The sequence below is a fragment of the Ammospiza caudacuta genome, chromosome Z (assembly GCF_027887145.1).
Source record: "Ammospiza caudacuta isolate bAmmCau1 chromosome Z, bAmmCau1.pri, whole genome shotgun sequence".
Classification (NCBI taxonomy): Eukaryota; Metazoa; Chordata; class Aves; order Passeriformes; family Passerellidae; genus Ammospiza; species Ammospiza caudacuta.
The window spans coordinates 40,285,022-40,299,343 of record NC_080632.1 but is presented as its reverse complement, the minus strand read 5'-3'; the positions used below and the strand labels follow the sequence as shown (position 1 = coordinate 40,299,343).

Below are 14,322 nucleotides of genomic sequence, written 5' to 3'. Positions count from 1 at the left end.
TGAGAATAGGTGCCGCAGATGGATTTGTTTTGATTAAAAGAACTCATTCATACACAAGAGTGTGAGAAAAAGGAGTTGAATGGAACTGTTCTAACTGAAAAAAAAAATAAACCCAACCCCAAAAGATCCATATAAGCCCTGCAGATCAGAGGAAGTCAGCTGGAGACACACCTATACTTCCAGCTATTTCCTTTGGAAATTGTGAACAAAAGGGGCTATCTAGACAGCCCCAGTAACATTTTCAAGAATAATGATCTTTAGAAGAGGCAAAGACAGGAGCTGCAAATACCTGCAGTTGCTGGTTTTGGAGCTACTTAAAATTATCTTCTACTATTGTCTGCCCTTTGTTAACCTCTGTAGCAAATAGGGAATGAAGGGATGCTGTCCAGTGGAAGCTGTAGATCCTTTTTCTGTTGAATACCTTAGTGATGGAGTGTCATTGTTTTGTCACTGTCTGCTAACTACTGTCAGCCCCTAAACATCTCAGAAAGACTAAGCCATGCCTTCAAAAGGACATGTTATTCAAAAATCATGGGCTGGATTATTTTTGAAATGTCATGAATAATTTCTATGCTGAAATTGGAATTCCAAGGAGTAAACGAGACATGAGATTTAGGTTCTGATATGGAATAAGTCTCAGATCTTCTAGGATCCTCCATTAAAAACTGTAGCCTGAGAAAGTTTCTAGGTATTTAGATGTACATCAGATATCTACTTCATGATGTTATTATGAATTCACATTGACATAATTTATGTATTTAAGGCTTTTGTTCTCTGCCATATAGAAAATGAAGGAGAAAGAAATTTTCCCTTTTAAATTTTGAAGTCTGCACACAGAAGGGGAGATTATCTTTCTTTGTATCTGGTTGTTTTTTGTATTTCTGCCACTACCTTAGTTTATTCTTGGCTTTGGTACCATTAAAGAAAATCATGCTTTTAAACTACAGCTTTCTCAATAATCTGATAACTACCACAGCTGTTTCTTTAATCTGATAGACTCCCTTATATAACAGCTGTCCTTTCTGATCAAAAAATTGCATTCTTAATGTCCATAAATTGTTAAGGTTTTCTGTCAGGAAATGTTTTCTGGGACATGCAATCAATTACAGATTGTACTTGTGAATATGTTTTTCTGGGAAATAAATTAAGAATCCTATGAAGATAACATACTAAAAAATAATCTCCTTGAGCTAGAATGCATTTTTGGGTTTTATTATTTTTCTAATGAGAAATGGCATTCCTTCTCTGAAAATTTTATCATTAAATCAATCTGCGTTGTCTCTTAAAATATTGTAATTTGCCCTCCATATTCTCTGAAGAGTTACATCTTCTTTTGGAGAAGATTTAAACCTTTTAATAGAGCAATATCTCTTTAGGTTTCTGTAGTAGAATACTTTTTCTATTATCTCATAGAAATAAATAAATTAATAGTCTCTCGTTTACATCTGACCCACCTCTGCCCCCACCAAAAGCCAAATATAATAAAATAAAAAATTGAAAGATAAATGAACATGTATGTTTACATATGTTTCAATATTGGATAAAACATGCTTATGGATATTTTATTGTTTCTATGATAATATCAGTCAATTGCTATTTATGTTGTTAATTTTTATACTTAGTCTATCTATAGACAGTTAAATTGAGGAAGAAATAATTTTATTATACATACAATGGTTAAGTAATTTGTGGGTATGCTGAGAACATTATTTCTAGGTGCACTTGGAAATGCTGTAGGAACATCGAGTTTTACTATCTAAGGTGACCTCAACTAAATCCTACAAATGTCTGTGACAGACAGAGCCCTGACGCACAGATGGAATAGTGTGTGTGTGTGTGTGTGTATATACACATATATTTATATATATATACTATATAGATAACCCTAAACTTACTCCAGCTAATATTAACAAAACTGCAATGGGGTGACACAATTTATTAAAGATCCCATTTGCAGTTGGTGACCACCCAGAGATTATATCCCACCAGTGATAATCTGCATTTTGTTTTATTTTTTTGCAGAATTCTGGTTATTTCTTATGTATCAGGTTGGATAGTAATTAAGGGTTTTTTTTTTTTTTTTATTTTCTTCATGATCTCTAATAGGCAGTTGTTTTACCAGTGTGAGGTCCATTTCAATAGAAGTAGATGATAGTCTGTGATACATCGTGTAATTGGTTTTGATCAGTTGTTGGGATGTCACTGGGGCTGAGTACAAAAAATCACACCCGATAATCTTAACAAAATTACAAATACAAAAATTACAGTGATTTCTACTAGGCAAAATAACATCATTGTTACCAATTTTTACAATAGCACAAGCAGCTCTCAAGCACACACATCCTTTACCAGTATATACGAGCACAGTTTTCTGATCAGTGGCTGGATGAATCTTGAAGTGGCAAATACTCTGTTCAGTGTCAAGACACACATCTTGAACATTAATAGTATCACCCCCTTCCTGTATGATCAGAGCTGCTGTTGCCTGCATCCTGCATCCATAACTGTGCTTGTATACAACTGAAAGCTAAAGATACATTATCTTGAACTGTACTAAGTGCTTCTACTAACTTGTGGTCTTGGTCCCCGGCCTTTTCCCACTTTGGCAGTACTTTTGAAAGCTGCCACTGGCTAGTTCCTGTTGCCAATAGATTTGACTGTAAAGGCTGTTTGAATTTTGCTAAGCCATCTGCTGCAGTGGCCAGCTTGTTCATCAGTATTTCTAAATCAATTCCATTTAAAACTCCTAATCCTGTTCCTAATGTCCCAGTTAGATCATTTCTTATTCTGCTCCTGAGGTGTACTTGTCTTTGTAATGATGTTCAGCTTACAGAAATGGCACAGAATACTTGTACTTGCTATGCCCTTAGTTTTCAGGAGCAGAGAGGTTTAAAAATTATGAATCCCATAAATAGATCAAAGAAGGAAGCCCAATAGTGACAAGAAGTCAGCGCAAAAACAGAAGTCTTTGAGTTTAGGGTGGGTTTTTCCTCTTACTCCAAAGCATTCACTTTACTGCTAATACTCGAAATCTCACTAAAAGAACTGATGCTGTATAGTAGAGGTGGCCTTTGAGTCCTAGTAAAATATCAGTATTGTACTTGAATATCTGTATATAGGCCTTGCCTCGGTAGATCCCAGTTGTTCTTGATGCGCTGCAGCTGTGATGTCCTTCATTGGGCTGCAGCTGTGGCTTGTGAAGACAACTGGGATAAAAGGAGGTGGGTTGGCCAGTCAGGGAGAGCCTTGGAGGAGTCCTGACTAAGAAGGAGTCATGTGCAGAAGGAGTCTGTGCTGTGACGATCTGCAGCCATAAGAAAACACCGAGTGAAAGTATAGGACTCTAGAAATCTAATAGCAACAGTATGGGACTCTAGAAATATGAATACAGCAATGCTGTTCTTTATTCTCTTCAATTCTACTAATAAAAATCCTACAGCTGTAGATTTTCCAGATTTTAATAAGACAGTTTTAAGACTATTGTATTGACTGCAAAATTTACTGCCTTTGAAGGTTTCAAAAGCAGTGCTAGGAAATTTGATGATTACTTTAGTGTGGACTGTGTATAAAAGTATTCTTTTACAGTTTATATAAATATTTCTAATAAAATATAGGTATTCCAGTGTACATGCATCTTACATAATTAGAAATCTTCAACTCTTTAGGTGTAGCCAAACTCACAGTAGCTCCCCTTTGCGTAAAAACAGTGGACCTTTGTGAGATACTGAGTAGTTAAGCTTATAAGAAAGAAGTGCCTTCTGTGTGACTTGGATGAGAAGATATTGATTTTATATTTCCTGGTAAAGAAGGTTGCTTTTAAAGTGGAAGGTTCATAGGGATACAGTAGTTGGGAGCTGAGATGTAACAGTTGACTGTATGTGTGAGCTTCTAAGTGATTGCCTTCCTACAAAGTTCCATTGTTTTTATAGTTATAGCATCCATCAATTAGTTATTGATGTAGAATGTTTGCATTGTTTAAAAACCCTGCTACTCTTCTGACTTATATAATTAGCACTGGGGAATTGTAAGTGAAAAATGAAAAAAAAAAGATATACTGTGCAAATAACTGATGAAGAATGATCAGTGCTGTTTGAAGCTTTACAGCAAAAGCTCTGCACAATGTGGATTAAGAAGTTCCTCATATACACTGCTGTAGACAGCTCTGGCAAGAGCTGGATATGCATTTAGTTATTGCATCTCACTGGGCAAAATTTCATTCTATTATGTGGAATCAAACAGGAATCCAGTACTTCAAAATCTCATCATTTTAAAAAAATCACAACCATACTCTTGGTTCATCACACCTTATGTCTTCAGAAAAACTCTACAAATTATCCTGCAAACAAAACTAGCAATTTTTTTCTAATTATATACTATTGATGGAATGCAGAACAGTTTTAAGGCATCAGTTGTGGAAATATGCTTTGATGTAGTATTCTTCAGATGTCATTTGTTTTCCAACAAAGTGGAGAAATTTTGTAAGTAAAAGAAATTATGTTAACATGACTGAATTAAATTAATTTAATTAGAAGTTTTTATCTTGAGTGCTCAGCAGTTATCAACCCTGTTTTTACTCTGATAAATTTTTTATGAATAAGCTGGTATTTTAAATTTATTTTTTCTTTTAAATTCTTTTTTTTTTTCAAGAGAGCTAAAGTATGTGGGAAAGCCATTACAGTTGGGCAGACAGTCATCACGAAACATAGAAATACACGATACTATAGTTGCAGAGTCATAGGAGTGACGTCTCAGATTTTCTATGAAGTCATGTTTGATGATGGCTCCTTCAGTCTGGATACTTTCCCTGAAGACATTGTAGTAAGTACCTTCTCAGATTCCTATTCATTTTTGTTTGTTTTCTTGTTTTTTTTGTTTTGGGGTGGGTTTTTGTGGTATTTGATTGGTTTTCTTTTTTAAGTTAGAGAGTTGGAATCTCTTGAACTAATTCCTGTGACTTTGAGAACATAACATCTTAATATTTAGTTCATGTTTGTTGCTTTAACTGCTGAGAATTATTATTTTCTAATGGGCTTCCAAGCTTTGGTTGTTCTAGTCTTTGCCATTTGAACAAACGAATCAAGAATAATCTTAGAAAATCTTTTCATTAAATAAGAAATATGTATTTAATTAAGAATATGAAAGAGGGAATTCCATATATCTTTCTCTGTCACTTAGAGATAACCTGTAAAAATACCTTGCAGAATAGAAAACTTCTGCTGTAAAGAACAGCTTCTGAAGAACAGTTCTTCAGACTCTGTTTTAACAGTTTATTTACACTTCCTGATATTTAGTTTGGGAGATTACATTAGTAGTGATAAAAATCATTCGGGAAAAGATAGTAGTTTATCTATATGTAGTATAGTGTATTACATTTTCAAAAGGCAGCTGAGATTTTGATTTCCCTTATGCACTTACATGAACTACCATGGCTCTCGTAGCTGTTAAAAACCACATTGTGCACATAGCACAAATGAGCAAAATTTGCAGTTGGAGAAAGATTGTGTTTCCCTCCATGTCTGCAATGAATACTTTGGATGTTAAGCTTTGTGGTGTTCATCAAGTGCCCTTTGACATCTTTCTCATAATGTGACTCTAATCCTCATTTACCTTCATGATGCTCTTGAGTCTTTTATGTGCTAAGCTAGTACTTCCTGCTAACTTCCAGAAGTAAAAGCCTCCAGGGACCACTGATAGGCAGAAGTGCTGTTTGTTGCAAGACCACTTTTCACTTAGTCCTGTTCAGTATGTTGTGGAGAAGAGCCTGGCTTACAGACCAGCACTAGAGAGTGCTGGCTTTGCAGCTCAAGGGATACAGCTCCTAGGAGGACTCCACATTTTTCTCCTGTGAAAGTCTTTGAGCTCTTCTGCTTTTTGCAGACCTAATATTTTCCTGAGAGGAGCATTAACTGACATATATCAGTAGAAATGATACTGTTGTTCTTGGAAGCTTCTTAGTTTTTGAAAAGTCTGGCATCTTTTTTAAAATATGGTATTTGAGAGGATGCGTTTTAGATCAGTGCTTGGAAATTGAGCTGTTCTCGTCCCAGTGGTCTGAATAGAAGTCAGTCACAAAATCTCTCTTACACATCTTTGAAAATTTTTCCTTTAATGTGAAACACTGCAAAAGTCTCTGTTAATGATCAATGATCTTGACATTCTGATTTAGGATGATCAAGATACTAAGTTTATGTGGCTATGTTGTTATTAGAAGCCCCTTTTGTGTGCGTGCTGCATCAAGGATTTGGTAAGGCAAAGGTGAAGAAATGCTTGTGGGGAAGTCTGATCTGGAGCTAAGAATAAATTTAATCAGGTCTGGATATGCCTCAGTGCTTCACAGATAGTGGATGAACAACATATAATTGTTTGATGGAAACGTCAAACAAATTTCACATTTCTTAGAGAAATGTTCTTGTATTTTCATTAGACAATATACCTGCAGCAGCTACTGGAACTGCTGAAGAAAGTGGTTCTTTTCTTCTCAGACTAAAACTTACTAATCTATACAAGGTGCGTATCAGGTGTTAGTCCTGCTGGGAGGACTTGTTCATCAAATCTGGAGTAAAAGAAATGTTGCTGCCTGTTGAAGAACTTATTTTTCTAATCTGTTTTCACTTTTCAACCAGCTCACAAAGATAGCAGGAGCTTTTTGCTCTTCCAGGATGTGCTGAATCCACTACATAATTTCAGTTCAGCTCACAATAAACCAGAATTCCAATGTTTGGACACGGTGATTTATTTTTTAGAAGGAAGGTAGGGAGCAGCAAAAGTTCAGTCTTGAAGCCTCATGAAACTATCTTTGTATTCAATAACAACCAAATCAGGGTATACACTGATCTCTTCTCATGTGTATTTCTCTTGGTTTGTGTTAGCATTTACTAAATATATGAGGTGGGAAGTTATTAAGTGTTTTAACTGTAGACACATATTTAGATTTTTTAATTTCAACATTATTTATTTCTTGAGTGTTATACCTGATTTCTTAGACTAATTACTCCTCAATTAGAGGGTTTAAACCTATGAGTTAGCTGTCCAGTATGCTCACCAACCTGTTTTCCTTCAACCCAGAAGGTGTTAGAGGTGTAAAGAAGTACATGGCTACTCCTGGAAGAAACAGCAGGACAAATCCCTCCTGTAGTTCATGGCAAGACTTCAGTAAGGGGGACATGATATCTTAAAGGACATGAGATGACAACTTTCGTGGTTAGTTTAATGATGCATGGACACAACTAGGGAGTGCATATACTGCAACCCTGAGTAACTGATACCAACAGACAGCATTTATGTGTGCCACTTGCCACTTGAAGTATTAATGCTCTGTAACTTGTCATACAGGCCCTAGCACAGCACCAAGAGCATTACTGTTCTGACCAGTAGGCCAGATGTCAGTTCACAGATTATGCATCAGGATAATCATGAGTTCTTTGGTCTCATCATTTAGGGGAGGGTATTGCACAATTCCTTCATTTTTTGTTTGTTTGTTTGGTTTGGTTTGTTCATTTATTTGTTTTGTTTTTTGTTAGTTTGGTTTTTTTTGTTTTGATACCTAATGGCTATTGCACTGGCATATCATAGAATTTTGCTAGAAGTTATTATTCTTGGTATATAGCTAGAAGATTTATTTGTTTCTGTTTATATTGTGGCTGCCAATATGTTTTATATACATATACGTGTAAGATTTGGATGAAGTTGTTCCCATGTTACCTTACTAAAATCACAGAAGAACAGGGAGGCTTAGGCAGTATCCATGTTTGGGGGAGATGGATACCACCATATTATATTGATTGCAAGGAAGAAAAAAAAATAATTGTGGAGTGAAGCTCGCTTTGAGTCTATTGAGAGGTCTGATTACAGGACAGCTGAGCACACATCTCCTGAAGCAGCAAACATCCTTCTAGGCTCTTGCCCTCTTAAGTGCCCTGGTCCTTCAGTGATGAGTTTACAGAGAATTCTTCATTGTCGTGGGTTCACCTGGTGGTTATGAAGAAAACTAGGTGAACAAAAATGAGTGTAATTGCTGCCATGACATAACCACACTGTGTTTTAGTTTACTTGCAAGTGTATAAATGTTGGTGTTATCCATTGAGAAGGTGAAGTTGCACTGTGGGTAGTCATGTCCACAGCCCAGAGTGAATTCACTTACTAAAATCTATAAATCAAATTACATTGTTTTAACATGGTAGCTTATGGAATGCTGCTGAAATTATTCCTTAAAAGTAAGAGCATATTAAGTGTTGATGAAATTAGATGTGTTTGGAAGAACAATTGATCCTGTATTCAGGAGTTCACAAGGATATTTTGCAGAACCACAATTTGGCAATTTTTTGAGGTTCTGATAAAATCCAGAAAGCATCCTCTTTAAAAAAATATGTATTAGTTCTGGTTAAGGCATTACAGCTGTCAAAAGCAGGAATGGGAAATTAATTTTCACTGAATCATATAGGTAGGAAAATACCTTTAAAATCACTGAGTTCAACCATTAACCTAATACTGCCAAGGCCACCGCTAAACCATGTCCATAAGTGCCATCTCTTCATGCCTTTTGACTGCAACCAGGGCAGGCAGTTCCAGTGCTTGATAACTCTTTTGATGAAATTTTTCCTCATTTCCAATCTATACCTTCACTAAGGCAACCTGAGGGCATTTTCTCACATCTCAGATCACATCTCACAAGGCAGCACTTGTTGCCTAGGACAAGAGACCAGCTGGCACCTGGCCTATAGCCTCCTTTTAGGCAGTTGTAGAGAGTAATAAGGTCACCCCTGAGCCTTCTTTTTTCCAGGCTAAACACCCCCAACTGCCTCACTCAGTCCTCACAGGACTTGTACTCCAGGTCCTTCACCAGCTCCATCACAATTCTCTGGACACACTCCAGCACCTCAATGTCAGTCTTGGAGCAAGGGGCCCAGAACTGAGCACAGGATTTGTGGTGTGGCCTCACCAGTGATGAGTATAGGGGCAATCCATGTCCTGGTCCTCCTCCTGGCCACACCATTGCTGGCACAGGCCAGGATGCCATTGATGTTCTATAATGCTGTCTGGGATTACTGTGACTCAAGGGACCCAGCACTTATTGTGGTTGAACCTCACACCACTGGCCTTGGCCCATCAATCCAGCCTGTCCAGATTCCAGATCCCACTGCAGAGCCTTACACAATCACAGAATCTTCCCTTCAGAAGATCAACACTCCCACCCAACTTGGTGTTTTGCAATCACGTAAAATAACTGACCATTCATTTGATCCTGTTGTCCAGGTCATCAGTGAAATTATTGAACAGAACTACAGGACCTAGTACTGCGCCCTGGGGACCACCACTGACCACCAGCTCCCAGCTGATGTAATTGCACCCACTACTAATTTAAGCCCAGACTTCCAGGAGGCTTTTTTACTCCGTGACCAATGTGCCTGCCCAAACCACAGAAACAGTTTCTCCAGGGGAATGTTGTGTAAAATGCCATTAAAAGCTTTATGAAAGTCCAGGCAGACAACATATATCCCCTTTTCCATATCTACTAAGCAGGTCACCTTGTTACAGAAGGAAATCCTGTTGATGGAGCAGCCCCTGCCTTTCAGAAACCCCTGCTGGCTGAGCCTCATTGTGTCATTGTACTGCACGTGCTGTTTCATGACACTTGGGATGATTTGCTCCTGCAAAAATTATGCAAAATTATGAAGTAAAAGTTTTTATATCACATGACCCACTCCATTGTATATGCACTCTACTGTATACGCATATAGTCTATACACTGTGTGTGTAAAGCTGCCAATTCTGTCTGCTTTCATCATGGTCTTACTGACTTATCATGGACTTCCTTACATGATCCTTCCTGCCCACAATATCCTTCACAGGCATTTGAAACTGTGAAGACATTTATAGCCTTAATAATTACCTGAGACAAGGGGACCTAATTGGGGTAATTTACAGGTGAATAAGTTAGGATGAATACAGATTGTCCCAAAACAATTGTGCATTATTAGATAAATGAGAGAACAGATTTACTTCCTCCTCTTTTGAGATGCAGAACAACTGGGATTTAGCTGGACAGTTTTTCAAAACTTATTTTCTCCAGGCCACCTAAAGGGAATACTAGTAGAAAACTGTAATGTGAAATTATTTTTGTGGGACTTTTTGCATGAGCAGATTAGAAAAGGTAGCTTGCTTTTAAGAGCTGTGAGTGTCAGTGCTCAGGATGTAGTTTCAATAACAAAATCTTACTTGTTTTCAGGAACTTCTCTCTAATGACTTTGACCATGACTACTGACTTCCATGGGTGCAGGAATTGTGTGTCTGCAGATGTGATACTCAGTCAGCTTCTCAGTATCTGTTATGTTAATACATTTACCTCTGCTTTTGAAAAGCCATACTTTTTGAACAATAGACATTTTGAGATACTGGGCTAGCATGTAAGTCTTGAGAGCCCATTTAATGCCCATCTGTATGTTAAAAAAGCAGAAGTTTTGCTTCTAGCCCAGTAATTCCCAAGGGAATTGTCAGAAGAACACAGTCCCTAGTCATTCCCTTCTGACAATGTGTCTTACAAAGAAGACATGTTACTTTTCTTCTATCAACCTTGTCTGACATTATAAATTACCGAATTCCTGACTAGTTTCCCACATTTTTTCCTAGTGATTTCTCTTCTGTATACCTTTTTCTCTTTATTCTTCTGACAACTCTTTCCTGCTTGTCTACCTGTTCAAATCAAAGTTTTAAATTGTAGTTTTAGTAGTAGATGAGTATTTACTGCATCTTTGTGAAAGATCCATTTGATGGCTGGCATACAATAATTGCTTATTGTTCAAGTTTTATTATAATGACATGTACATCTGTAAAAATTGGTAAGGAAATTAGAATGGCTGAATTTCCTAGGCAATCCATAGATTTTGGGTGCACTCCAGTACTGCCATCACCAGCAATTTCTGAGAATGTGTAGTAGGAATGTAATTCATTTCTGAAGGTAGCAAGAGGCTAGATTGTATTTGGTATAAACTTAGTCAAAAGTGGGGATTGTTTTTGTGATGTGCGAAAAGCCACATCATGAATTATAATTGGTTTAGCAGCTTTCCAAAATTTCTTAGCTGTGACATTGAGTCTGTAAACTCAATAATGTGCAATTCATGTTGGGCTGGTACATTTGTTTTTTGCTGCATTACAATATTGCTGTGTAATTAAACTCACTACTCAGCAAGTTGTATGATTTGATCATTGACTAGTAATTCTGAAAAATTTTGGAAAGCAAATTTGAGAGCTGCATTACATATTTCAGAAAAAACATAGGTTTCTTTTTCTGGCTTGATGGATTTGTAGAGATTGTATAGGATTTTACATTCTTGTTCTCTGAAATACTCCAATAATTTTAATATTTATATATGTTATGAAGAATTTACTTTGAGTTTGTGAACAGAGAAAATTTATTTTAACACATTTTTGTAGTTGTGAACTTTTCACTAGATTTACAAATGCTGATACACAGAATGGTATGGTTTTTACATGTGAATAATTGTTTGCATCTTCTGGATACTAATAAAAATTAATTCCTGTTTTGAAAAAGTTAAAATCAAGCTATTTCAAAACCAAAAACTAAGGTCTAAGGCTGCAGATTAAATGGTTTTATTACATTATTTAACTCTTGAAACTACAAAGCATCAACAGATGTAGTAGTCTGATTTTAATCTAAAACTTGTTGTACAGTACTATGACTCTTGATTTAGGTGAATCACTTTCACTTTATTATGGAGAATACGAATAATTTTTCTGTTGCTCTTGCTTTATTATTTCCTATTATAGCAGGAAGACAGGCAACTTAATAGATAAGCATAAAAAATGAATATTGAACAGCTAATAGGCAAATTAAAGCCTCAAACAGAAGTATTATCTTTGTACCATTTCCTTGTAGAATACCCTTCTTTTATGATGAAATGCTTTATGGATCCTAACAATAATGGTGTTAGATGAGTTGAAGTTAATGCCTCACAGGAGAGGTAATGCATAATGCCTTGTAGGAGAAACAAAATGGAAGATAAATCATTACTTTGCAGTTCATGATAAGATGGCTGACTTTGCAGTGAGGCAGGTGAGAGAAAGAAATATATTGCAACATTTCTTGCGCTTGCAAAGGCAATGTGTGCCCTTGCCTGGGACCACAATGAGTACAGCTGTGATGAGCCTATAGAGCATGGTGAAATCACTAGAATTTGCACAGGAATCTTTGAGGTAAGGTGGGACTGCTGGGATTGGGATAGGAGTGTTTTTTCACCTCCCACCTCTTTTCTGAGGAAATCCAGGAATTGTAGAAATTTTTCATCTGTTAGTTTACAATACTGTAGTGCAGAAGAAGGTTATTACCAGACTTACAGGAGGTCAGTGGAGGAAGTGTGTTGGCAGACTCATATTTTCCTTCGTGTCTGTGTTGCATCCTAAGGAGGGGGCAGGAGCAGCACATGAGCTGGTCTTTGTACTCGTCCAACTGTAACGGATTTACAAGGAGCAAATATACAGGTGGGCAGGATAGGAGGCACTACTGTAGCGTTCAGTCTCATCTGACTTTGGTGTAAGCGTAAGATAGGATTTTCTGCTGCGCTGCAGATCCCTTGTTCCTCATAGCTAATTAGACATCTGGGTGTCCTTGGCAACTTCAGCTTCCTACTGCTGACACTCAGTTTTGTCCCGTAAGAGTGTATTGTACCCTTTAGTGTCCTCTCTTCTGTGCCTTATTGCAATGCCCAGTACCACCCTGGACATCCTAAGCTGCATTCTGCAGTAGTATGAGTTGTTGTCTTCTGGGACACTGTGTCTATCAATTAGCATTATGCATGAATTTATATTATTAACACTTCACTGAAAGGCAATGCAATGGTTAAAATAGTAACTTTCTAGGCTGGATAGAAAATAAGAAATTTTTAGATTTATGTGAGAATGCATGGTCCCATTTATATTCCAGTTTTCTTTTGTAAAAGCATATATTCACTTTGTAGGAGAACATTCAGTAATATTTTAAAGACAACATATTATACGTCAATTTAAAGTATTTTTATACTCCATTTCGTGATTCAAAGCTAAATTTGTTGAATTACAGTAACTATTCTGTTAATCTCGTGATTTCACTGAATTTATATCAATTCAAGCCCAGAACGGCACTCCTGGGAATCAGGCCTTCTCTTTCAAATGCTAATGCACTGTGTAAATTGCTGTTCCTGTTTAGATAAAAATCTGACTGTGACAAATTAGCTACCACTCTCCTTTCCATTCAGATTGTCTTGGAACATATGAGACCTAATTTTGTGGTGCTAAAAATTTGCATCAACTAGTATATCCTATCAGCTTTGGAAGGAAAAACAGTTCGGCAGTCTCTTGAGATTAGTGGATGTTTCAGAGATTTTCCACAATTTGTTTCTTCACTTGCACTTTAATGGTGTTGGTAGGTATATTCAGTGTTTGCAGTTGTGATGTGGTATTTTTCTGTATGGTCAGCTTTTCTAAATTTGAGGTATTGGTTGTAATTGCATTTGTCATGCTCCTTTTATGAAACAATCACCTGTGTGCAGGACTGTGGAAGCTTAATCACTAGCATTCGTGTTGAAAATTAATATTAGCTTAAGGAATGTAGTCAGAGAAGAAAATTTGGATGAAGTTCTTTTACAGAATGGCCTTGGAAAGGCCGTTTCCTGATCTTATGGCAACCTTGTGCTTGCTTCTGCACTCCTTTATGTTGAACCATCTTCATCTGGTTTCTGTTGGTGGTACAGGGAGCACTATCTCATTATGTGTACCCTAGTAGCAATGAGGTAGGGTAGTAAATTTAACCCAGATCCTAATTTAAGGGGAAAATATAATAGCTAATCCTGCAGTTCAGCCGGAGTAACCATGAAAACTGTATCTGTGCAAAAGCCAAATAATCAGGCCGGGATTTTTTCTTACTTTTTCATGTTTAAAATCTAGGGACTAGAAACCCACTTTAAGTCTTACCAGTGAAAATCAGATGTAGTTAGTGTGTTTTGTCTGTGTTGTGAGAAGTTACTGATAATTTTGTGATTAACAGAAGAATACTAATTTATTTTAAATTTAAATTAATGTGTTATGAATGCAGTTTGCTGTAAAGTGCATTTCAGTGTCTCAAATAGAATAGGACAGAGGTTTTCAGTGTTTTGGAGACTGTGCATTAATTTAAAGTTATTTTTCAGAAACCATGACATTTCTAGGATAAAAGTCAATACAATGGCTTTCTCTGTGCAAACTGTGGTTAGATAGACTAACAGTAAGGTTTGAACTATTCTTAGATATTTAGGAAATGCAGGGGATGACAGAAAATGAACAATTTCTGTGTCT

General features: G+C 36.7%; 1 protein-coding gene across 1 annotated transcript in view; it reads left to right on the top strand.

The window, feature by feature from the left end:
- KDM4C (lysine demethylase 4C) overlaps window positions 1-14,322 on the top strand; it is a 249,926-nt gene that overhangs the window by 220,857 nt on the left and 14,747 nt on the right. The window contains exon 19 of the mRNA XM_058823279.1: window positions 4,648-4,818. Coding sequence (XP_058679262.1) covers window positions 4,648-4,818 — 171 coding nt within the window. The remainder of the gene's footprint in view (window positions 1-4,647; window positions 4,819-14,322) is intronic.